This window comes from Pelodiscus sinensis, chromosome 13 (assembly GCF_052426305.1).
Source record: "Pelodiscus sinensis isolate ZL-2025 chromosome 13, ASM5242630v1, whole genome shotgun sequence".
Taxonomy (NCBI): Eukaryota; Metazoa; Chordata; order Testudines; family Trionychidae; genus Pelodiscus; species Pelodiscus sinensis.
In genome coordinates this window covers 17,752,372-17,778,818 of record NC_143064.1, presented here as the reverse complement: position 1 = coordinate 17,778,818, position 26,447 = coordinate 17,752,372, and the positions used below count along the sequence as shown (strand labels likewise).

Genomic DNA, 26,447 nt, shown 5'->3' with positions numbered 1-26,447 from the left:
TATGATGTAAATTACACCAACCTCAGCATTGAAGTGAACAGTGCTATGCCAGCAGGAGAATATCTCCCTCCAGCATAGTTACTGCTACTTGCAGGGGCTGGAGTAAGTTAGTTGATGGGAGAATTCTTGCCCATCTGTTTAGACTGTCTGCATTTGTAGCGCTACAGCTGTGCTACTGTGAAACTCTGTGGTGCAGCCATAGCCTCAGTAATTTGTGCATCAGGCCTATGATTTCTGCCTGAGCTGGTAGAAAGTTATCTAGTCTTAACTTACACTACAAATGATGGATAACATCCATTGTTACACAAAGCCAAACGTTAATGATCATCCCTGTTATTTTTGTTATGAATTTGGACTTCATTATATATGAAAGATTTCCTTTCCCCGAATCCTCCTCCATAGGTTTAGGTGGGATATAATCTGGGTATGCTAGCATTTGAAAACTCGTCACATTATTTTCCAAATCAGAAATATATATTTATATAGAAACAGTGACAAGCGTTAGGATGAAACTTTAAGCATACTTTAGCTGGGAAGGTGTAAAGGCAATATCTGTCTTTACAAAAAACTTGAATGGATCATACTTAAAAAGTTTCTACTGGCTTGCGAGAGAGTCTCTATAGTTACAGTGGAGAGTACCACTAGAGCCAGTAGTCCCTTATTAAGAGTTGACAATTAAATTTTATAAAAATGAGATAGTCAAACCAATATACTCCCACACTTAAGCAAACCCCAGAGAACTGGGATATATTTTTGGTATTCATTTCCCTCTCATTGCTGATTATGAAAATAACTTCAAAAGTTGTTTCACTAATCAATCCGATTCTCCTGATTGCTATATAAATCAATGTCACAAACCAGTGTTTACAGGAACAGAATCCTTTCTATTTGTTTTTGTTCAGCTAGACCTTTTGAAAATATAATTATTATACAAGTGCTATGCTTACATTCTGTTTTTTCTTCATCCAAAACACTAGCCTGTAAGAACACTCTAATTGTAAAATAAGCATTAAAAAGTCAAGAAAAGACAAAATTAAAACTGCACGTATAACTTTTACTTCTGTCACGTTAGGGGTATGCTTTACAATATAGTTTTTGTTCTTTGTCACTGTTAGTGCATCTAGACTACATTCTCTGTCAAAAGAGGAATGTAAATGAAGGAAATCGAAAATGCAAATGAAGTGCAGATTTACAAATCTCGTGCTTCATTTGCATAATCACGTTTGATAATTTTTTCGAAAAAGGTTTTTTCAGAAAAAAAGCAGTCTAGACGTGGTTCTTTCAAAAAAACTCCCATTTTCGAAAGAACCCTGTAAAACTCATTTTTTCAGGACTAAGGCTTCATTCAGAAAAGTTTTTTTTTCAAAAAGAACCACGTCTAGACTGCTTTTAAAAAAAAAAAACTTTCAAAAAAGCGATTGGATGTGATTATGCAAATGAAGTGTGAGATTTGTAAATCTGCACTTCACCTGCATTTTCGATTTCCTTCATTTACATTCCTCTTTCGAAAGAGGAATGTAGTCTAGACGCACCCTGAATATTTTTCTACATTCATTAGGCCTAGTCATGTAAACAGTTAATCTGAGATGTATGGCTGCTCCTTGGTGGACCAAGAATCCTTGTGTCTTCAGTAGGACTATGTTCAAGAGTAAATGTTAGTGAAATGAGCCCATGGATATAGCCAACACTGAACTCTGGCAGAACTGACTGAAATGAGAAGAGGAGGCTAGTAATAAAGAAGGAAATGTATATTTATACAGTAATTGATGAAGTATATAAGAGTTGAATCTTAGAATCTTAGAGTCATAGAACTGGAAGAACCCTCAAGAGGTCATCAATTCCAGTCTCCTGCATTCACGGCTTGACCAGACACCATCTAGACCATCCTTGAAAAATGTTTGTCTATTCTGCTCTAAAAAATCTCCTGTGCTGGAGATTCCACAACTTCCCTAGTCAGTTTATTCCAGTGCTTAACCGCCCTGAAAGTTAGGACATGTTTCCTAATGTCCAACCTAAATATCCATTGCTGCAATTTAAGCCCATTGCGACTTGTCCTATCATCCTAGGTTAAGGGGAATAATTTTTCTCCCTCTTCCTTGTAACAACCTTTTTAGATTTGAATGCCACCAAGAAAATGCTAAGAGTGTCAGAACTGTTGCTCCTGAGCAGGCCTGCATCCTTTAATGGAGCCAAATCTTGCTTCACCATTTTCCTCTGATTCACGAGAAATGTTCCCCATCAAAAGAGACAAAGCCATGATCATTATTATAGTATGCAACTGGCCATGACCCTTTTGGTTGACAGGTCTCTTACAGATGTCCATTCAGATTCTGATCCAGCTACAAGACTGACCAGGCATAATCATACAGCACCACATCCAAGTACTTCATCCAGGCCCAGAGCCATTGCATCTGACAGTGTGACTCTTGTCTCTGTAAGTACCACAGACAGATGCTGCTCACTGTGGATCCAGGAATTCCTGATATATACCAGGGAAATATCTACCAGAAGGATGTATTCATCTAGGTGGAGTAGGATCTTGACATGGCAGCCCAACATTGTCTGCTCCCAACCCAGGTCTCAGTACTGAAGATACTTAACTATTTCATTGCATTTATTACAGGCCAGTCTGACATTCAGCTCTGTTAAAGTCCAGCTTATGGAGCTCTCAGTTTGTCATCTGCCTTTACAGTCATGTTTGGTCTTTTCTCAGATCACAGTATCAAATTTCTCAAAAGATTATTTACCCTACTTACACACAAAAATTAATGAAGTGGCCCCCCTGTGAAAATTATTGCCCACCCCTGCTATAGGGTAAGCAACTATTCTTCTTTGAGGAGTGTCCCTGTGAGTGTTCTACCTTAGGTGTCTGGGGCACCACTGCACCTCTAGTTGGAGATTTTAGGTAGCAGTACCCTTCAGTAGGCTGTGCACATGAAGCATACACAGCCAGTCATCCCTTTAGTTCTTTGTCTGACACCTCTGGCATCAGCCAGAACCGCAGTTGTTCTCTAATCATTTTCAAATTTTTTCAATTTTTTTTCACAGATTCTCATTATAGTTAGCATAATGTAGTATAGTTTAATAGTTACTATGGTGCTGTGCATCCTGCTCACTGTACTAGCCAACCCCCTCTCATGGGGGGTAGGAAACCCCAGCTTTCCCCCCAGCCACTGGGGAGTGCCTGGCTGCAGCTGTGCCACCCTGAGTCCCTTCTCCCTCCCCCGCACCAACCCAGGTCCTTTCTCCTTCTCTCTCATCCTCCTCCCCTCCGCCAGCCCAGGTCCTTTCTCCCTCCTTCTTCCTCTGCCCCCTCCCCCCCACCGGCCAAAACCCCTTCACCCTCCTCTCCCCCCACCCCGCCAGCCTGGGCCCTTTCCCCCTACCTTAGCCAGCCCCCGTTCCCCCCGCCCCCTCGGCTGTGGCATACACCAGGCCTGGCTCTAACCTCGGTGCTCCATGGCACTGCAGCCTGCTGATGTGAGGAAAGCAGCAGCATGGAAGGAGCTGTTCTGACCTTTTCCCATGCAGTCCTGCCTGCACTGCTCTCTGCCCCAGCCCTGCCCGCAGAGGCCAGGGCTGCCCATCTGCCCACTGGGACCAGAAGAGAAGGAGCAGATAGGCAAGTGTGGTGGCTCCCCTGGGTGGCTCGGGGGTGCTCTGGCAGCCGCTGGGGAGCGGGTGAGTCTCCACAAGGGCAGCTGGACTCCGGGCGGTCAGGCCCTGTGCTCCGGTTTCCCAAGAGCCTGGCAGCAGGGAAGCCCCCAGTACATGGTGCACGATACTGACTAGCCAAAGCACCCACCTCCGATCATGGGTACTGCTCCATAGTCATCTAAGGTGGATCACCCTGGGGACACTCCTCAAAGAAGGAGATTGTTATTCGCTTTATACAGTAACCAGGGCTGGCTCTAGGCACCAGCAAATCAAGCACTTGGCAATCCAGGGGCGGCATTTCCAGGTAAGCAGCTATCCCCGGCAATGCCCAGCCCTGCCCCGCTGATTTTAAATTAATACTCAGGAAGCCGGCGTGGAATCATTTAATCAGCATGCAGGGGCAGGGGAGCCAGTCAGGAAATGGCTTAACTGCGCCCTCATGAAAGGCACCAAAGGTGACCAGGAAAGCCACTGGCCCTGGCCACTGGCAGCCCCCTTCCCCTAGTCGCAGCAATCCTGGGCTTTTCCAGCGAGGGACTGAGCAACACAGCAGGGGTGGGGCAGGCGAGGGGCTGGCCGAGACAGAAAGCAGCCCCTTGGGCAGAGGAATTCACTCCCACCCATGTGTCCTCGGTGGATTTTCTTGCGCCCCTTCTCCTCCCCTGGCTTTTAACGTTCTCCCACGGCACAGCCGCCGAAAGCTTGAACCAAAGCCGCGCTGCCACCAGCGGGAAGGTGCAGGAAAAAGCAGGGTTCCCCCGCTCTGTAGCGCGATTAGACAAATGCGCAAGAGCGGGTGGGAAAGAGTAACCTTCTCCAGCCACGTTCCTAGGAGCGGCCCGAGGTGCTGGGTCAGTCCCTGGTTCAGGGGGTCTTTGGAGAGGGCGAGCGGAGACCAGCTCAGGAACGAAGCAGTGAAGCAAACAGATGATTCCCTCCACCCCCAACTAGACACACTGAGTTCAGGCTTGGGCCCTTTCCCAGGCCGTTTGTTTTGGGGGGTTTTCTTTGCCGAATCTCAAAAGGCTCCTTTGCATTTCCAGTTTTATTTCTCACACCTGCTTCTGCGGCTAGAAAACTGGGCCAGCCTGCAAGTGCCAGCCTTGAAAACATCACCATGCAGCCATTTCCCTGGCAGAACGGAAATCCGAGTTTACACGGAATCGGTTCCCTGCCATCATGCTTTGGTACCTTGACCGAATAAGATTTTTTTAACCTCTGCCAGTGGTTGTAGAAAGTCGAAAAAAGCCCCCCTTCTAATTGACTTTTTATTATCCCATATATATATATTCCTTATTTGATTGTACATTCAAATTTTTATTGTGCAAATGTATATAAAGACGGCTCTGCTGGCACATATTTTACAGAGAGGCCCTTGTGAGGAAGTTAAAACAAAACCGCTATTCCCTGTTCTTACCAACACAACCAAATTCCCTGGTGCATAGTCAAAAAAACAGTCCAAAAAAAAAAAAAAAACCCATTGCAAAGTGGGGAGGATGGCCAAAAAATTTTTTGGCTTAGGGTGGCAAAAAACCTAGAGCGGGCCCTGGCAGTAACGGTGGTTGTTCAAGATGGTAGTCCCTGTGAATGCTCCACCATCTGCCCTTCCTCTCCTCTGCTTTGGACATAATTGGTTTTTTTTCTGGGACAAAGAAGAAACTGAATGAATGGTTGGCTGTGTATGCATAGTAGTGGCACCATGCGTCTCGTCTGCATTGCGTGCCCAGCCTGCCAGAAGGCACTGCTATCTAAAATCTCTGATGAGAGGTGCAGCGGCATCCCAGATACCTAAGGTGGAGCACCTATAAGGACAATCATCTTGAAGAACCTCCATTGCTGCACAAGATGAGTAACATCCTTATACATCCTAATGACCTTAACCAGTGGTCATAGACAAGCTAGGAATTTTTTCTCATCTGTCTTGTAAGCTAATTTTTTGAAAAACAAATAATTCCTAAAACAATGAGAATTAAAGTCCTGTACCATTAGTCAGAATGTAAATGTGAGTGTTTTAGGTTCATAATTCTTTCCACATTATGAATTTCAATTCCTTTGTTCCTTCATTTTTGTCCCTGGGTTTTCTCTTTGTTCATCAGTCCTTTGGCAACCTCAATTGGGTGAAGACATAAAAGCTACAGGTTTTACCTTTCTTATAGTCATAATTTACTTATCCATTTGACTAGTGACATATACAGAGAGAAACATGGGGCTCAGATATCCATTTCCCATTTAATCTTTTCCAGATGTGCACGTAAAGCAGAAAAGTGCTAGTCTCTTTATGGTCAAAATCATTATAAACTTTTTTTGTGAAAAACTCCTTTCCTGAAAAGAGCCATTCTTGGGCTTTTCAAAGGCTCGAATGTTGTTCACCATATTGAATTATTATCGAGTTGTGGATATGTGTTAAAATCCATTGTGTTCAGCTCCCCACCATATGGCTCATCTGACCTGTGTGGTTTAGAGGTGTTGAACTGCACACTTGGCAAAATAATAAGAATTATTATGATTACTACTAATACTACGTAGCTCTTAGAACACCAACCAGCATAGAGCACTGATTCTAGTCCTATTAATGGATTATTTTTAGTGCCACCAACAAATTCCAAAATAACTGATGATTTTCTCTTTAATTATTTTAACTACCGTATAGTTTTTGGTCTGCATCTGCAGAGTCTGATCCAAAATTCTTTTAATCTTTCTGCTGAATGTTCTGGGACCAGATGCTGATACCCAGATAGACAGAAGTTCTTCACATGACTCAGCAATGACCCTTTTGGGGTCACTCAATGAAGCAGCAGCATCAACAATCCATGAAGAGATTCTCATCTAGTTCTGTGTCTGAGGGAATTAAGATATAATATGGGACCTTGAGACTAAGAAGCGGAAAATGGGGCCATGTGAAGAAAAATGGAAGGAAAATGCCAATCTCTTATTTATTCCTCTACATCATATTCCTGAGTGAAAGCAGGCCCAAAACTCCAGTATACCTTGTGTAATTCCACTGACTCCATCAGAGTTATTCCAGTTTTATACTAAGGGATCTGGGCCAATATGATTGGTAAAACAATAACGACTGCTATTTTTCATGAGTGCATGTATCCCAATGACAAGTAGATGTTATATATTTAGCATATCAGCTCTCCACTGGCAAAATTAATGACAATTTCACAAAGGGTAAAAATGGATTGTTGCCTCTTCTTTTCTATCTTTTGAAACATAGAGGATCTTTAAAACTGAAGTGCTTTGAAAAAATGCAAAATGTAATCATTGTAAATGATAATGTGCAAAGTAGAGTAATTTAAAAATAATTAGAAATATGCATTTTTAAAAGAAGTGCTTCAAAAGAAAATGAGTGAAGGCATAGTACAGCATATTAATGTAACTCAAGACATCTCAAATTGATTTCAAAATTAAATAAAAAACCTGCAACTTGAAAAAAGTAGGCAAAACCATTACATAGCAATCAAAAAACTCTTCAAATTTAGGAAATTGCAAGTTGTGGATGTCAGTCATTCTGATTTACTAAGGATAAAGGTATTCACCCAAAACACTACTTTGTAGTGAAAATACCCTTGAAACATTTTCCAGTATCTGAGGTAAACTGTCTCATACTTTTATAGCCTCTTTTTGCTCTTTTTCACTCAGCATTTTTATAGTGTTTCTTCTTTTAGCATATCCAAGAATCTTTTTGTTATGATCATTGCCAATTGTATGTTCTGTAGGGAAGACTTACATTCTTAATTTTGTCTAACTGTTCTCTTTAATTTCTGGGGAGTTGACCTATTACCATACTGCAAATTTAAAAGATGATTGAAGATTCTCTTGTTGTATATTGTTTGATACTGTATAAATATTCTTCTTACCGCTATAAGAACTGCAAGGGACTTTGAGAAGTCATTGAGTCCAGTCCCCTACTCTTAGGCAGGACCAAGCACTGTCTAAATCATCCTCGATATTTGTCTATCTAACCTGCTCTTAAATATCTCCAGAGATGAAGATTCCTTAGGCAATTTATTCCAATGTTTAACCACCCTGACGATTAGGAAGTTTTTCCTAATGTCCAACCTGCACCTTGCTGCAGTTTAAGCCCATTGCTTTTTCTCCTTCCTCCTTCTGACACCCTTTTAGATACTTGAAAAACACTATCATGTCCCTTCTTAGTCTTGTCCTTTCCAAACTAAACAAGACCAGTTCTTTCAATCTTCCCTCATAGCTCATGTTCTCTACACCTTTAATCATTCTTGTTGCTCTTCTCTGGACCATCTCCAGTTTCTCCAGATCTTTCTTAAAATGTGGTGCCTAAAACTGGACACAATATACCAATTGAGGCCTAATCAGTGAAGAGTGGAGCAGAAGAATAATGACTTCTTGTGTTTTGTTCACAACACTCCTATTAATGCATCCCAAAATCATGTTTACTTTTTGTGCAACAGTGTCACACAGTTGACTTATATTTAGCTTGTGGTCCACTATGACCCCTAGATCCCTTTCTGAAGTACTCCTTTCTAGACAGTCACTTCCCATTCTGTATGTGTGAAACTGATAGTTCCTTTCTAAGGGGAGTGCTTTTCATTTCTCCTTATTAAACTTCATCCTGTTTATCTCAGACCATTTCTCCAATTTGTCCAGATCATTTTGAATTATGACCCTATCCTCCAAAGCAGTTGCAACCCCGCCCAGCTTGGTATCATCTGCAAAGATGATATTTATTCAATGAAAAGAGCAAGCTATGTGACTCGTGTGATCTATGTTTCCTGTTGAAGAGTTTGTAAAAAGCCATCTTGTGAGTGAGAGTCCTTTTAAAATAATTAATAGCAGTAAATGATTGGAAAGCTTAATTCAGTCCCTGGAGAAATTAAAATGTGAGAAATTTTGGCAACAAGAAACACAGAAATAAAATATAATAATAATTAATAATTAGCCCACTAGATGCAAAAACCAGCAAATGGAAGACCAGAATGAACCAAAACAACCTGATGGCATATATTGATTTATGTGGTAAGGAGAGGTTAGGGGTGTGAAAGAGACAATGAGACAACTGGAGAGTTAGTGTTGCATACCAACCCTTGTTTGATTCCTTGCTCCTTGGTAATACTTGAATGGGATGTGAAAAATATTGACTCTTCTCCTCCCTTTTCCCTTTGAATCTTAGATTTTCCCTCTGTTCCTACAGTCCTCTTTCAACCATAACTGAAAATTTCTTCCTTTCAAAAGCTAATAATTGTGATGTGCTTTGTGGTAGCACTATGTCTGCTTCTATAGCCCTTACCTCCAGATGGTGCTGGATCTAATATAAAAGAAATCAAAGACAATGTTGAAGCATCTGACAGGATTTTGTTTCGGGATGACAGGGCCTTTTCACTTTTTCTCACAGTAAGCAAACAAATTAAACAAATCAACAGAGGCCAAGCAATTAATATAAATAGAGTCTGAGCTCCGCAGTAGTATCTGGTAGAATTGATCTCTCTAGAGCAGCCAGTGAGGCACCTGACATGGAACTGTGGAGAAGCTTTCATTGCCACTACCCATGCCATAATATGTAAGTAAATGGAGAGAAGACTTGAGTCTCTCCAACTTAATGCTCTGCAACAACAGAGAGGTCAAGAGCATCGTCTTGAAAACTGCAACTGGGAGTTATGAGAACTTGCATCCTAATACCAGGAGTAGGACTTGTATCCTGAGTACTCAGGAAACATTCATGGAAGCAGTTGTGAATCGTGGTATGGCAGCACTACCAAGACAATAGTAGTTATAACCCTCATACTCAGTTATTAAAATGTCCTGACTTGCTTTTCATCATGACTTCATCAGAATGCAAAGTAACATCTCGGCATAAAAATGACTTAATGTAACTTACACGAGCCAGTTCCTCAAGCACACACTGTGCCTAAGCAAGTAAGCAAAAATCTGTGGCTGCCTCTAGACTGGCATGATTTTGCGGAAATACTTTTAATGGAAATGTGTTTCCGTTAAAAGTATTTCCGCAAAAGAGCGTCTAGATTTGTACAGATGCTTTTGCACAAAAGCATTTGTGTCCGGTATAGACGCGCTTTTGCGCAAAAAAGCTCAGATGGCCATTTTAGCAAAAAATTAAGGTGCCTGTCTACACTGGCCCTCTTGCGTAAGTATTCTTGGACAAGCGGAATTATCCCTGAGCAGGAGCGTCAAAGTATTTGCGCAAGAAGCACTGAATTCTTACATTAGAACATCACTGCTCTTGTGCAAATTCAAGCGACCAGTGTAGACAGCTGTCAAGTCTAGACGCACCCTGTGTGTTTAGAGGGGCTTGTTCACTTAGTTAGATCTCTGGCAGGAGCTTGCTGTTCCAGTAGTTTCCAGAGAATTGCAGCGTTCTTTTCAATCAGGCCTTCTTAGTCATTGTCATTTTAAGCCTCATCTGACCTCAACAATAGCCACACACTTTGATTATTTTTGTCCTGACTGAAAATGTCCTTCATAAAAGCTAGTGACACAAAATGACCTCTCTTGCATTCAAAGGGTTTTTTCTCCTAGTCAGAATCCAATAAAGGAAATTTTTGTTTTATGAACAAAAAGCATTAAAATTTGGCTCAGCTAAGGAATTACAAGCACATTTTACTGAAACTTTTACTATACAATTCAATATAAGTTGATTGAACTATAAACTTGCCTCCTATAAACAATCAGCATGCTTAAATTTTGTATTTCCTTTGAAAATTAGTTTCTATACCATGCTGTGCACATGAAAGCATAAAGTCCCTTTTATGCTATGTTTTAATTTTCCTTAAGACATTGTGGTTTCAAAGTTATAATGTTCTCCTTTAGGATCATCTGACTAAAATTGTGTTGCACAAATCTTTCTAGAATAGAATTTTTTAAATATTTTATTTTAGTGGCACAATAAAATATAGGCTACAATAGACTATACAGGGAAATATTCTACAAAAGGTTAATTTGCCTCTGAAAATAGAAAATTGCTGTCTATCAGAAGGTTAAATGATGCAAGCTTCATGCACTTTTCTCCTGCATATTACTTTCTCTGGCTTGTTGATTACTTAGATAATTTCAAAAGTGACAATGCAAACAGTAGAATTCCTAGTTCTAGTACACAATAAAGATTTTTGGTGAAAAATGTAGCCCTAGTAACTCTTTTAAAAATGCAAAACCATATAAGTCAGTTATTATAGTAATGGAAATACATTTTAGTGGAGATGGTTCAAGGTCCCAAATAACATTATCCCGTTGTGCAACATATATTCATGTAAGCCCTAGTTACATGGCTTTGAAAGTCTTGACTATTTAAAAAATAGATAAATAGATAGATAGATAGATGTGTTTGTCTGTGAGTCTGTTCAAGAATGCCTCCTAAACTGTAAGAGGTAAGGTCACCAAATTTGGTATGCAGCTTCCTCTTCTCTTAACTTAAAGCAAGGTCAGAGTTTGGCTGTACCAGGACAACCGGAAGCCCCAGGAAAAGGACAGTTTCCCTTCTACACCCTTAATATGCAAAGGTAGGGGCTGCTGTTTGGAGGAATGCAATATAAGAGTGGTCACTGGGGACAGCAAGCCTGAAGGGAGAGCTGTCCTGCAAAGTGTTCACGGGGGGTAGCTGTACCACCAAGAGAGTGGTCAGCAGAGCTGAGGCACCACCATCTTGCCTGCTAGTGTAACCCACACACCTAGTGTGGTTACCATGCAGTGGCACCTAGACCATAGCAACAGTTAAGACCAAGAGACCTCTACAGCATGGGCTGGGAGCCAGCTGGCTTTTAGCTCAGAGGGTAGAGACTCCTATACTCTGCTTCAGAGGTTCTAGGTTCAAATCTACCTGGTGGTGGTTACAACAGCACACTGGTAAGTATTCTGCCTACCCCAAATCCTTTACCTCCCCCTGGCTCTTGCCACAATGCCAGAGGGAGAAAAAAAGGCCCCTGGCAGCTGTTGGGGACTAATGGGGGAGAGAACAAGCCCCTGGGGGTGGAGTCTGGGGGGAGCGAACAGGCCCCTGGTAGACTGAGTGGGACCCAGAGCTGGGGAGACAACAAGCCCCTGGCAGGCTGGGATGGGTGCGGTAGGGCAGACAACAGCAAGAGAACACTGGTCTGCTGAGGGGTGAATGTGAGGGAAGAGGTGAGCTGAGGGATAAGTGGGCTAAGATCCTGTAGCTGGCTAATTTAAATTTAGGATTGTTAGAAACTAGATTTTTATGTGTTATAATTTTGATATAATCTTGATGTTTCCTTTTCAGCATTTTTTATTTGTATCAACAAATTTTCACGGTTATGGGAACTGTATAAGGGGCTGGGACAATGGGAGGCAGACAATGGGAGGCAGACAATGTCTATGGAATGACAGTAGACATTGAGATTCAAAAAGTTAAAACTTTATAACCATTAAATACAAAGTGAGTTACACTAGGTAGAAGGAGGTAATAAATCAGATACCATGAAAGATAGATGTCTTGAATCAATTTAATCTGCGTGATTGACTGAAAGAACCTGAGAAGTCCCCTACTGCAATAAACCTACAGAGCCATGACCAGCTGCAAAGGGATATACTGGATGGCAATGCCTTATGACAGATAAAAATGTAAGAAATCTAACTTGGAAGTCAAGAAATGATATGTAACAAGCATTTTTCTGCATAAAGCTTAAAAGCAAAAAGCGAGCAGTTACATTTAAAAGTCAAATTGATTGTTTGGGGAAGTGGTGGCACAACAATATGGTCAGGACTGGTGGTCACGTTGCACTGATGGACTATACATTACTGAATAAGAATCTGGATCATGGTTTTTAGTGTGTGTACACTGAACGCAGCATGCCGTGATGTTGAGAACTTGATACTTTGCCAACCTAACCTCACTGAGTATCCTGCTTCATGAGTAACCCTTTAGAAACTTTGCGACTGCTCATTGAGTATGATATTCTTTATTATAAGCAATGGCATAAAAATGTCTGTATTAAATAGGCACAATTAAAAAGCAAGTAAATCCACTATTAATCACAGCTGCAGTAATTATTTTTGTGACAATTCTGACAGTCAACACCAGTGTTTCTTAAACTGTGTTCCGTGGTACACCGGAGATGAGGCAGTTGGAAGTGTGCTATGGGAGAACAACAGAGTTCAAAATGGCTGCCCTTAAAGGGGCAGGTGATTTTTTTTGATCAATAACTTCTTCTCCCCTCCCTCCCCCCAACTTCAACAAAATATCCTTGGTGTTCCTTATAAAAAAAATTATTGTTTGGTGTTCCTTGGTCTTAAAAAGTTTAAGAAACACTGGCCAACACAGAAGAGAGAGAGGAAGCTGTATCACTCAGGTTCCCTGATTCCCATTCCTTTTCCTCTTGGCCATCCATTCAGGCAGTTGCTCTCATGAGTGTTTAAAAGTCCAGTTAGAGTCCCTGAGTCTTCTTACACCCATTTGTCCTTCAGCAGCAATGGTATACTATTGTATTTTTAATGCATAAAACTTTCACATATAGGGCTAGCTCTTCTGCTCATGTTAAATCAGCACAGCTCCATTGAAGATAATGATCCAGAAGAGAACCTGTCTAATAACAGTTTAAGTCTAATCTTTCATCCCATTGTAAACGCTTTACTAGGGTGCTTTCCAGCTGTAACACGGTATTTTAAAATATGTAGTCTATGAGGGGGAAAAGAAAAATTAAAAGTAGCCCATATAATGAAAAGAAATTAAGAAAACAAAGTAAGAAAGAAAATGATGGGGAGAAAGAAAGAGCATCTGTAAAAATGTTGGATGATTTATGAAGTTTAAAAAGAAGTCTATACATTTCTATCATGACCCTAACTGACACAACTATTTCAACAAAATGTTCAGTATAGACACAGTTATATCATCAAAAAGTGCTTTTCCCAATATAACGTATTTCATTTGGGGAATAAGAAATGTTTATAGTGTAGACAATGCCTCTATTTAGTTCATTCAAAAATAGCTCCATCAATTCTGAAACTTGCAATTTAAGTTTTTGAACTTTGTAGGAGAAAAAAATTATATGAAAAAATCATTTACTGAAAAATGAAAGGTAGAACAGGGTTGTCTCCAGGACACAGCAGGAAGGTAATTTAAAAAGCTCAGGAATATTGTTGAAATTATTATGCAAGCTTATTAAATGCAATGTATATTTAAATTGAAAAAAAACATTATTAGGCCTAGATAGGTGAATTTTCATAGCCTCTAGCAGTTAAACATATTGGGTAAAAGTTGGGTTAGATTAATTTCTAATCTTTATGGAAATCCATTTATTAAAAAATGGATAGCAAAGTTATGAATATGAAACTTAAGGGTTTAGAATATCTGTAGCACAATGTTCATCATTTAAATATGTGAGGAAAGTAAAATGAAAGTTTTTTAAAGATTATTTGAAAACTTTTGTTTACATATATTTTTTGTATTTTTAACATAATATTTTAGCTGAGTTATTCCTGAAGTGTTGAAATAACAGAAAGCTTGTCATTAGAAACTATAAAATATTTAGCTTTAATTTTCCTTTTCCTATTATGCAAGTAGAAACTTATTATAAAACACTGTTAAGAAAATTCATTATTGACTTAGATAATTAAAATAAAGAATATGAAGTGAATTTTTAATGCTTTTCAGATTAGCCTCAGAACAATCAACATATTTGTCTCCTTTTCAAGAATATCTACCAATAATGCTGTGATGACTTCTCACAAAATTAATGAACTTCCAGAATTAAGGACATGTCATAAAGATTCTTGACTGCTTAAGCTGAACATGGTTTTTTAGAAGTCTCTTGCTCATTAGATGGTGTGAGACAGAGGAGTATGGATTCTGTGTGTGAAACATATATGACTATATCTCATAAAAGCCTGAAAGCAGGGGTCATTTTGAACCAGGGGCAGCTCATAAGCTGAGGCAAGTGAGGCACAGCTTAACCAAGAATTCCCAACAGCTATAAAATACATTTTGCCTATTCTATTGTATGTAATTGCTAAATATATACAGATTTGAGGACAAGTTGTGATTGGATTTAAATGTCACAACTCTTTCTTTCCCGTAGCAAAATGCAGTGTCAGAGAGTTTGAAGAATATAGTGCTTGGTGTATGAGGCTTAAATCTTGATATAGCTAGTCATGCCTCAAGCAGCTGCCTTGCCACCATGTCAATTTACCATGCCCAGGAATCTTTTTATACGGGTATTGCTGTGGTAACCACTGCTTGGTAAGACTATGGAAGGATTATAGCAGTTCAGTGTGGGCTGCAAAGAGCTTGTAGGGAGCAGGAATGGGACATACACCTCCCTGGGCTCCTCCCTTGGGGTGGGCCCTGAGGAGGTGGACTACAAACCGCTACTGATTCCTGGGCCTGCATTGTGCTCTGTCCCCCATACTGGTCCGGGTAGCAGAGGAGTGGCACCTCCTGTTCTTATGTCCACTTACTCCTTACCGCTATAAATAAGCTAAGCTGTTAAGAACTACTAAATTATACACTGAGTGGGAGTGGAAATAACTCTCCTGTGATTTGTGCCTCACCTGTAAAAAAGTCACAAACAGCCGTGAAAGCAGTCCTGTCATTTTCTGCAGACCCTAAGGTTTCATTTAATAACAAAATTAAGTCTCTAGCTCTTAGGGTTGTAAAGGTCCTTGTTTCAGTTGTGCACTGGTATAGTGCAAGTAAAAAACCCCCAGCAATTCCTCAGTTTGTGTAATTGAAGTGGCTCAGGTAACTTCAGCGGAGGGCTGTGGGTATGGTTTCCTGTCGTGACAGATCGGGGACTCATAACTGCCGTCTGGTGTGCAGAACCGGGATAGCTATGGCTGCCTCACTGGAAGCAGAGGGGTAGGGCAGGAACTGGAACTATAAAAAACTGACCCTCTAATTCAGTTGAGGGAGAGCTGTCAAATGTTTCTCCCCTACTGCTGCAGCTTGGAGCTGAGGGAGGCTCCCACTGTGCCACAGACCCAGAAGAACTGCCTAAGTTGTTAGACCCTGGGAATCCTGGTAAGTTGGTAGGACTGCTAAGAACATAAGAACAGCCATACTGGCTCAGACCAAAGGTCCATCTAGCCCAGTATCCTGTCTGCCGACAGTGGCCAATACCAGATGCCCCAGAGGGAGGGGTCACAGCAGGTAATCCTCACGTGATCCCTCCCCTGTCACTCACCTCCAGAGAAACAGACGCTAGGGATGCCATTCCTACCCAGCCTGGCTAATAGCCATTGACCTAACCTCCATGAATCTATTTAGCTCTTTTTTGAACCCTGTTAGGCTATGTTTACACTGGCAGCTTCTTGCGCAAGGGTTCTTGTGCAAGAAGTCTTGCGCAAGAAAATGTCCACACTGCCATGTGCGTGCTGTGCTTTTGCGCTAGAGCTCCCATGGCAATGTGGACTCTCTCTTGTGCAAGAAAGCTCTGATGGCCATTTTAGCCATAGGGCTTTCTTGCGCAATAAATCCCTGCTGAGCATCCACACTGCCCTCTTGTGCAAGAGCTCCTGCACAAGAGGGCTTACACCTGTAAAAAAAAGAGCATAACTCTTACGGAAGGAGCCCTCTCTTATCACGCCATACTGTAAATTTCCTTGCGCAAGAGCGGGCAGGCAGTGTGGACGCTCTGCAGATTCTTGCGCAAGAACGGCCATACTTGCGCAAGAAGCTGCAAGTATAGACATAGCCTTAAAGTTCTGCTGGCTGTTTACCCAAATGAGACTGATGACAACTTGAAGGAGGTACACCAGGACTGGGAGGATAGGCAGAAGCCCAAGGAAGCTGTGAAACCAATAGGTTTCAGCTGTGGGACTCATTTGTAAACTAGCCAGCATGTTATGGTAAGCCGCTGAACCGGTGACAGACTGCCCTGCCAATGATAGGGCTCTGCCTCCCGCTAAGGTAGGAAGTCTGTATTGGTACCGTCTGGAGTTTTGACTACCTGAGAGCTGATTTCTCCCTCCTGCTCCCCAAACAGCTGTAATGCTTTGTATGGACTCAGACTAGAGCTACAAACTACTGGCTGCCCTGCCCTGATTGAGGGCTCTGGGCAGCTGAACTAATTGTGGCCCTGAATGATTGCCAGTCAGGACCCTAGCTGTTGCTTTCCTGGCCTTGTATGAAAGATCTGAAACTTATAGATGCCCTGCAGCTTGGCCAAGCCACAGGATAGAACTAATTCCCTGATGCATTACTCCTGGAAACAGGGAGGGCATGCAGAGCATGGGCTTGTTATCCTGGTTATTTCACACCTTGTGCAATGAAGAACATCACTTAACACTTTTGCAGTTTTTCACAAGTGTGTGATTTACTTTCCATTTTCAATCTGATCTGTTCATTTCATTCAAGACAACAGCCAGCTATCATTTTAATCAGGGAACTGGATCTAGACTGGCAACGTTGAGATAAAACAATAACAATATCCTGGGATATTGATGCTGATGGGGGGGCAGTTACCCCAGGGTCTGGTGATTCAAAAGGACCTGGGGCTCCCAGCCACTTGCTCCAGGCCCTTTAAATTGCTGTTGGAGTGCTGCATGGCATGTTCCAGGTGACTCTAAGGTCTGGGGAGGGGGTGGCGTGGTATGCTCTGGGAGGTGCTGAGGGCTGGCTGCTTCAGCCCCACCCCTTATGACTGAGGCTCTGCCCCGCCACACACACACACCTTGCAAGACTTGGCAATTCTGTCGGCCTCCTTTGTCCAGTCCATATCCTTTACTCATAAAGATGATTTTACTCATTGCAGTTTGTTATATGAAATTAGACAAGGGCAAACTATTTTTGCCATATTTCTAATCTAGTTGAACCATGTGGATTCTCCAGCCCTGTTGCATTTGCTATGCTAACAATGGCTGGAGGTGTTGTAGGAGTCACCACACTGGCACTATATTATCAGTCCATCTCCCTACACCTGTCTGAACCCTCTGTGCCTGGCTATGTTAACTTGTACAAAGCAGTAACAGTGCAGGATTTGATCCCATATAATTACAGATATTCCCGTCTGATGTAAATTAACCTGAGCCAGATCCTCAGCACATATAAATTAGCATAGTTCTGTTGAAGTCAATGGAGTTATGCTAATTTATACTAGCCGAGAAGCTGGCCTATGTTCACAGGCTAGTTGGGTGGGTGTAATTTGCTGTGCTGGAAGAAATTACCTGAAATAGTAAATTTTGTGGACTTTCTGGGAGACACTGAAAGGTCTATTGTTCAATAAAATTGTGGGGTTTTAGGTGAGCGAAGGGGAAATGCTGACCCTTTTTCATATTTTATTTATGCAAGCATTGTGCACTGTGCCATGCTAGAGGCACTTACTAATACGGAATTATTTCAGTAAAACTTTTCATTCTGTTTCTATTTTTTCACACTTTCTTGCAATATATTTCCCAAGGAAATATGTTCATATTTTAATATAATTTTTTGTCTTTGTTTCTTATGAGGTTAATATATATCTACATAGAATGTTTTCCATAAGTAATATTGAATAAAACTGTCCATTGCCTGAAATATGAAAACAAAATTACATTCCTGTACACATGTTCTAAATCATATAGCTCTCAACATCTGTTGTTATTGCATGGTTTGGCTTTTATTACATTTTTTCTTTCTGTTGAAAGATTGAAATTGATAAAGAATTTAAATATGTACTTTAAAATTATTTTCCGATACAATGTCACTTTGTGCCATTACAGGCATTCAAGGGGGAGTGTTTATATATAATAGTTCAGAGTAAGAAATTATCATTCTTTAAAACCTGTCAGGTAAAAATCTTTTCACCATTTGGTATATTACTCTTTTTAAATCATATTTAAATCAGGACAGACATGGTTATTCTTATAGCTCTATCAACTAGCTTCTGAGAAAGAAGAAGGAAACATTTTGCTGGCAGGTTAATTGCAGAATAACAAGCAAATTCTGTCTGCTGACTCTAATTATTTTAAATAAATTTAAACTACATTGAGCCCTCTTATAATGAAGCCATTCTTTTCACAGAATAACTTCACAGTAAGTGAAGGTAGAACTGCAATTGTCATATTGTGATTTATTGAAAGATTTCAGGAATTTTAATTCTCCTTCACTATGGGAGGAGTTTCACTAGGGCCCCATCCATGCAGAAAAATATGCTGTGAATAGAAATGATATACAAGAACTGATTTTTGTCACCCTGAAATTATTTTTATATTTTAACCAGCCAGCTATTGATAGGCACAGTGAAGAGAGCAAAGCTTTTTAAACTCAGATCTTGAAAACCATTGCAGAATTTGGGATATAGTTCTTCAATGAGGGGCCTATATGTGGATAATACTGTATTTTACTGGGGTTGTGGGTTGCTTGCTGTTTGATATATGTTATTTCTTTCTGTGTTTTAGCTCATTAGCTTTTTTTCCCCACAAGTGAAGGCCACTAAATCAGTACATACTGATTAATACTTTAGGGCACGTCTACACTAGAAAATTATTTTGAAATAATAACTCCTGAAATAACTATTTCGAAATAGTGTGTCCACACTACAGGGAAGCCTCAAAATTAGTCCAAGGCAGGCTCCCTTAATGTAGATGCACTACCTTGACTTAGAGCCCAAGGAAGCACTGAAGAGTAATCACTTTTAATGACTCTGGGGAGTGGTTATTTCGAAATAGCAGCAGTGGAGCATCCACTATAACTGTCCACTCCTGAAATAGCTTTTTTGAAATAAGCATTATTCCTCATGGAGAACAGAAGTTATTTTGAAATAACCAGCCCCTTATTTCAAAATAATGGGCTTGGTAGTGTGGACGTTCCGCTTATTTTGAAATAACTCTCTAGTGTAGACCAGGGCTTAGTGATCACTTTGCTGTAAGAGATTTATCACACTTTTTGTCTTTTATCTCAGTCCACCTGGACTCTGGACTCAGAATGGTTTAATAGTTGTGTCCGGTTCTGCCTCTTCCCCACCCTCCACTATAGAAAGGAGGATGTGGATGCTTTGGAGAGGGTCCAGTGGAGGGCAACCAAAATGATTAGGGGGCTGGAACACATGACCTACGAGGTGAGGCTGAGGGATTTGGGCTTATTCGGTCTGCAGAAGAGAAGAATGAGGGAGGATTTGATAGCAGCCTTCAATTTTCTGAAGGGATGTTCCAAAGAAGATGGAGAGAGGCTGTTCTCAGTAGCCACTGATGGCAAAATAAGGAGCAATAGTCTCACATTAAAGTGGGGGAGGTGTAGGTTAGATATTAGGAAAAACTACTTTGCTAGGAGGGTGGTGAGGTACTGGAATGAGTTACATAGGGAGGTTGTGGATTCTCTATCCATAGAAGTTTTTAAGACCATGCTTGACAAAATCCTAGCTGGGAGGGTTTAGTTAGAGTTGGCCCTGCTTTGGGCAGGGGGCAGGACTCAATGACCTACTGAGGTCCCTTTCAGTCCTAGGATTCTAGGATTCTATGAAATGAAAACTGCCCTACAAATACCTGCAAATACCTATCAGAATTAGGAATGGTTGTATGATGCATTGGTTGAGTCAGGGCCTGAACCAAAATGCACCAAAAGTAAATGGAAGTCTTACTATTGGCTTCACTGGGCTTTGGAACAAAAAGGCTCTACATGTACAATTAGTGGCTGGCCCAATGAAATCTAAGGCTTAGTATTTACCTGCTGATAAAGAAGGAATGTTCATTTGGTTTCAGCCTCTGTTTCATGATAAAAGTCCTGCATTCAGTCAGTCTTGCTGATTAGTGTATGTATGTTATATCAATTCATAGTCTGTAACAAAACAGGAAATTACCATCTAAAAGTGTATATTCTTTGAATTCCATGTAGAATTATGCACTCTGGATTGTGGTAGCCATGGGGTTTGTTCGAGAGGAATATGCCAATGTGAAGAAGGTTGGGTAGGACCAACTTGTGAGGAACGTACATGCCACTCTCACTGTGCTGAACATGGCCAGTGTAAAGATGGGAAGTGTGAATGCAGCCCAGGATGGGAAGGGGATCATTGCACCATTGGTAAGATTTTTATATATTTTTAAAAGGCTTACTAGCTAATAGGAAGATCTGCTGCTGCCACCATCAATTTAAAGCTCTCTTGGAAAAATTAGAAAGTCAACTTCAGGTCTGGTGTACAGAGATGACTCTCCACTGACTTTGATGGATTAGCCAACATACCACATTTGTATTTCTCCTATAGATTGTGGTCAGTGCAGGTTTTGCTTTACATGCAGCAATACTGGGATAATAGTCTGAAATGATCAAAGTAAAGATATATAGGTTACATTCTGAGCTATGTTCCTATAGGCACTGAGAACTGCAAAAAATTACTTGAAATTGTTAATTAAAAGTTGTGAAGGATTGAAACTAGCAGGCAGCTTAAATAATTCTGAACCTGCTGCCTTCGCACCAGAGGATTTAAATATTTTGTTTGTCACAAGAGATGGTTTTACAGCAGCTGACTTTTACAATATTGCTAATAAGTTAAAACTTATGAATCTTTCAGAAGTTATTGCTCAGCTTTCCAAATGTTAATTGTTATATTTTAATAAATTTTGTGCCACATTTTTAAAAAGCTTAATAGTGTTTCTTGCCAAAATGTCATTACTATTTTTGCAGAGTATTCTTAGTCTTAAACATTTTAATTACATATAAGAGACCAGGATACCTAATTTTGAGAGGTAGACAGTCCAAACTTTCATGCTTTGCAAATCCAGTGTCTCTTTTTTTCTTTTCTGTCTTTTGAAAAATTGGCTCTTCCTCATGTAATTAAAAGGCAGAATTCTATAATCAGTTATTCAGTTACCTTATAACTTCAGCTTATAAAGTAGAAAATTGATCAAAATAAAAGGAAAATTCTTTATTGTTATTAAGTAGTAGGCACAGCTTGCATTGCACATGGTAGTGCTCATGATGTTAAAAACCAGTGACTGAAGAACACACATGTAGCTGCAATTATTGTTTATTGCTATGAGTCCTTTCTGACTTCCTGGATAAGAAAAATCAGCAATTTGTTTTATTCAGAGTAGTAAGAAGAAACCTGATTGCAGTAAGAGAGAGGCATTCTATCTTAACCAAAGTATGGGAAACAGTTAGCAAATGGCTTCTGTAGTTTTCGTTCTGGTGCAGTAATTCACTCTATCACAGTTTTTTTTTTGTTTGTTTTTTTCTTTTTAAGCTCACTACTTAGATGCTGTGCGAGGTAAGATTTTTATATAAGCATTGCAAAGGAATAATGAAAGGATACAAAAGTATTGAGAATGAGGGCATTTGTGTGACTTGTTCCCTTTTGAACCTCCCACTTTTTCTGTTGTTAAGATGCAATATTTATCCAGGATAGATCAAATGGATGACTGGATAGGTAGGTATATATTTACAGAGAAGTGTAGTTTGTCTAATAAAATATCAGTACATTCTACATTCTTAGCTCTTTACATTGTCCTAATAATTCATCAGAAGCAGAGATGTCTGAAGTAATCATGACTGGAATGTTGCTTTTGCATTTGGTTACCGATTTCCATATATATGTAATATGCTACGTGAGGCAAGTCAGATTTCTGCTCATAGTTTTCATTCACAGAATGATGACAGCACTGAGGATTTGCTATTACCAGAATAATTTGTGTCGATCCTTCCTTCTATTAGAAGAAAATTTCCATATTTTTATCATCTGCAATGAGAATAGGTTTCATCTGTGAAAAAAATATGCTCCTCTAAGACTTTGGAGGTGGGGGGCAATGGAAAACAATATACATGTTTTTTAACATGGCATTGTACAGGAATGTGTGAGGTTTTGAAATGTAAGAAGGATTGGTACATATTTGTTCCACCCACAGATTGTCTGCTGTTTTGAGTAATGTGTGTGTTTGTCCTTTGGCAGAAAATGTTATCCAGGCTAGAGATGATATACTTCATCAAACCATTCCAGACCCAAAGAGCTAAATTCTGTTTTAATTTGTACCCTGTATGTATCCTTTGACATGAATTTGCTCTGCAGGGCCGATAGCTGGTCTCTGGCTCTACATGTCTGTGTCTTCCATGGTTTTGACAACAATCTCTCTCTCAGGTCTAGCCACATTGTTGTGTAAGAAATCACCCAGGGGAGATGGCTATCAGCAGAGATATCAGGCCATGCAGGATTCCAAAAAGAATTAGGCATTTATTTATGTATTTATCATTTTATCTCTTTAGAATTAAATAACAATTTAAAATATCCATACAAAAAGCCCTACACTACCTGAGAATTAATTAGACTTAAGTTCATAAAGGGCAATCACACAGCAACAAAATACAATAATAAGATATAATAATAAATTAACTCAGCTGCCAATCAATCAAAAAAAGGAAAACAGCCCCTTTAATTTCCACAGGAACTTGGAGTGCAGGCTGTTACAAAATGCACCTTTCTCTGAAGCACAGCTATTGGCCACTCTGAATGAGACTACTGGACTAGATGGACCAGTACAGAAGTTGACCAATAGAAAATATTACCTCATCCATTTTGTCTTTCTAGGTGGACCGGTGGTATATAGTCTCTGTCTCTGTTGCTGGCAGTTTGAAGCACCTTTTGCAATATTTCCTTTTATAGCTTCCAGAAACCCCTGCAGATTGAGTCTTCCTTTCCTCTCTGAATCAGATCTTTTCCCTTGATAACACAGACGTGTCAGCGCATATTTTCAAAAATAGGGAAGCACTGAATTCCTGTGAGTCCATTCTGGCAAAAGAGAAAGTACTGTATTTGTTTAGAAAGCAATACCACTTGTAGTGTTAAACTGATTGCTGAGCACCATCTATTGTCCTTTGTCCTTCTGTGTGGTAAGGTAAAGATCTGACAAAAATCTGTACTGGCACCAAACTACAGTATACAAACAGATGGACATAAGTGGACACATCCAAGAGATTATCTATCTGTCACACAGAGCAAGGAACTTAGTTTAAAATGCCAAAATTACAATTGTTTCAGAATTTACAAGCCTTGGGGATGATGCAATTGCTCCAGTTTAAATCCAGTTTCGTAATATACAGACAGAAACCCAAACATTTCCTACATCCAAAGGGCAAGTGATTGACTGATTTGAACTGAATACAGTGTTGTAAGGAAGTAGAGAGCATTAGAATGAAAAGTTCCATTTTCCTTGTCTAGGGACATCCTTCAGAATGAATCAAAACAGGCTTCCCTTCCACACATATCTGGAATTACATATTCAGCGGATGCTTCCAGATTTGCTCACCTAAAATTATTTACCTACATTTTGTAAACTCATATTTTGGGTCAAACTTTCACATAAAAACTGTCATGAACACATGCTTGATATCAGATACACAAATAGGTATGAAAACAAAGATAGCAGTTATTTGTTTATGCAAAGTAGGCAGTTGGATTTCCAATTAGACAGTTTGTGTGTGCACATACTATTAGTGCACTCACATCTGAGTTTTTAGTATCAGAGGGGTAGCCGTGTTAGTCTGAATCTGCAAAAGCGACGAGGAGTCCTGTGGCACCTTATAGACTAACTGAAGTGTAGGAGCATAAGCTTTCGTGGGCAAAGACCCACTTCGTCAGATGCATGTAGTGGAAATTTACAAAAACCTGTAGGGGAACATTTCAATCTTCCTGGACACACAATTGCAGATCTAAAGTAGCCATCCTGCAGCAAAAAAACTTCAGGACCAGACTTCAAAGAGAAACTGCTGAGCTACAGTTCATCTTTAAGTTTGACACAATCAACTCTGGATTAAACAAAGACTGTGAATGGCTTGCTAACTACAAAAGCAGCTTCTGCTCTCTTGGAATTCACACCTCCAGATCAGCTGCTAGAAGTGGGCCTCATCCTCCTTGATTGGATCCACCTGGTCATCTCCAGCCTGATCCTGGCCTGCATATTTATTCCTGCCTCTGGAAATTTCCACTACATGCATCTGACAAAGTGGGTCTTTGCCCACGAAAGCTTATGCTCCTACACTTCAGTTAGTCTATAAGGTGCCACAGGACTCCTCGTCGCATCTGAGTTTTTATGTCCACAAGATCTTAGGCACAAAAAAATGAGCATTTATAACTTAGACATGCTTTTTCTAAACAAGCAAAGCTCAGTATTTGGCCAAGAATGTGAATGGAGTCAGAAGTAGACCAACTGTGACATCATGTAAAAGTAGCAAATATTGTTATAACTAAAGATATTTTGAAATTATAAATTGTTAAATAACAAAAGGAAAGAAACTCCTGCATGAAGCTTTGTTCTTTGCATTTTCTTTTCTAGATGGCTGCCCAGGTCTGTGTTATGGAAATGGGAGATGCACTCTTGATCAGAATGGATGGCACTGTGTGTGTCAAGTGGGATGGAGTGGCACAGGATGTAACATTGTCATGGAAATGGTGTGTGGAGATAATATGGATAATGATGGAGGTACTGTATATGCCCCTTTATTTACTTTTTAGTTCTTATGCAGTTCAGTTTCTTGAACAGCTATCCCATATCTTGGCTTTATGTGAGTTTGCCTTTTCTATCATAAAAGCCCAATGCTATAACCCTTCCTCATGTTAATAGTCTCCTCTGTTGGATTGAGTAGCTGCAGGGTCTGACCTTTATATTGTAAGGTCTCTGTCTCCTTCCTTTATATGGTCTCCATCATCATAGTACTAGAACATGTTTTGAAAAAAATCCATGTTTTCAATAAGAACTTCATTTCCTTATAATAGACTTTTTGAGTGAAATAACTCTTCGCTATATGCATGCCTTAGGAGAAACTGTAGTCTTTGTCAGATTGATAACAGATGTATAAATATAAATTAAATTCTGTCATAACATTCATGTATGACTTACAGAATATATATTGACAAGTTATCATAATATCAATAGAGTTTGAACCTCTTTAGTCCAGCACTCTCTAGTCCGCCAATATCTGTGGTCTGCCATGTTTTTTTAGCCGGATGTCCACTTACCATGCGTGTGGCCAAGTTTCCCATGGTCCCATAAAGTTTGTGTATAGCTACCAGTCCTGGCGCTCAGTGTTCTATGTTGTTATATAGCTCTAATTTACCCCTAAATATAATCTAAGAGCCCAGTAAGCCATGAAAGTGCTGGTAACACTGCTATGCAATATTGACCTCTCATGGTTATGCAAATTCTCAGATTTGTCACTTGTCAGGTCTCAAGGGTGTCAGAGCAGAGAGGTTCAACCTGTAATATAAGAAAAATTATTCAGATAATAGAAAGTTATACATTGAGACATGCTCTGAGAAAGTAAATTAGTTCGTTAATTTTAACTGAGTCACACAATTATAACAGAAAATTGTGGCACATAGTTTTGAGATGGTGCTGAGCTAGCCAGTAGAAAGCATGCTGAGGATCTCTAGGCCAGAGGTAAACGTTAAATATAAAAACATGACAATATACACTTAAAGTAACCTCTCTCTTGTTATATTTCACTCTGTTTTAACAGCGTATTTGCAGTTAAGTATTATTAGCCATTGCAATCTTGTTTCAGTCTAAGGATTCATAGATTCATCAATATTTTTTTTTTAAAGGCTACCAGGGACCATTGCAAAAATCTGTTCTGTGTAATATAGGCCATAGGACAATTTATGATTAGCCCTGTGGCTGATTAAACTAGAATATATCTTTTAAATCAAGATTGTATATTTTTCTAAGGGTTCTAAGAGAAACCACCACAACCCAACTAAGGCTTGAAGATTAGCTTCTTCCAGTCATTAATTACCCTCAGTGTTAAAAAATATGCATCTTATTTCAATTCTGAATATATCTAACTTCAACTTGCAGCCATTGGAGCATGTCATAATTTTCTCTAGTACATTGAAGAGTCCTCTGTTATCTCCTCTGTTCAGTTCTTCATATGGGTATTTACATACAGTGAT

At 40.0% G+C, this 26,447-nt stretch overlaps 1 protein-coding gene across 4 annotated transcripts in view; it reads left to right on the top strand.

Moving 5' to 3' along the window:
- Positions 1–26,447, top strand: part of TENM1 (teneurin transmembrane protein 1) — a 744,434-nt gene that overhangs the window by 555,328 nt on the left and 162,659 nt on the right. For all 4 annotated transcript variants that reach the window (XM_089781841.1, XM_089781839.1, XM_089781838.1 and 1 more), the window contains 2 exons: positions 20,408–20,593; positions 24,832–24,978. In XM_089781841.1, coding sequence (XP_089637967.1) covers positions 20,408–20,593; positions 24,832–24,978 — 333 coding nt within the window. The remainder of the gene's footprint in view (positions 1–20,407; positions 20,594–24,831; positions 24,979–26,447) is intronic.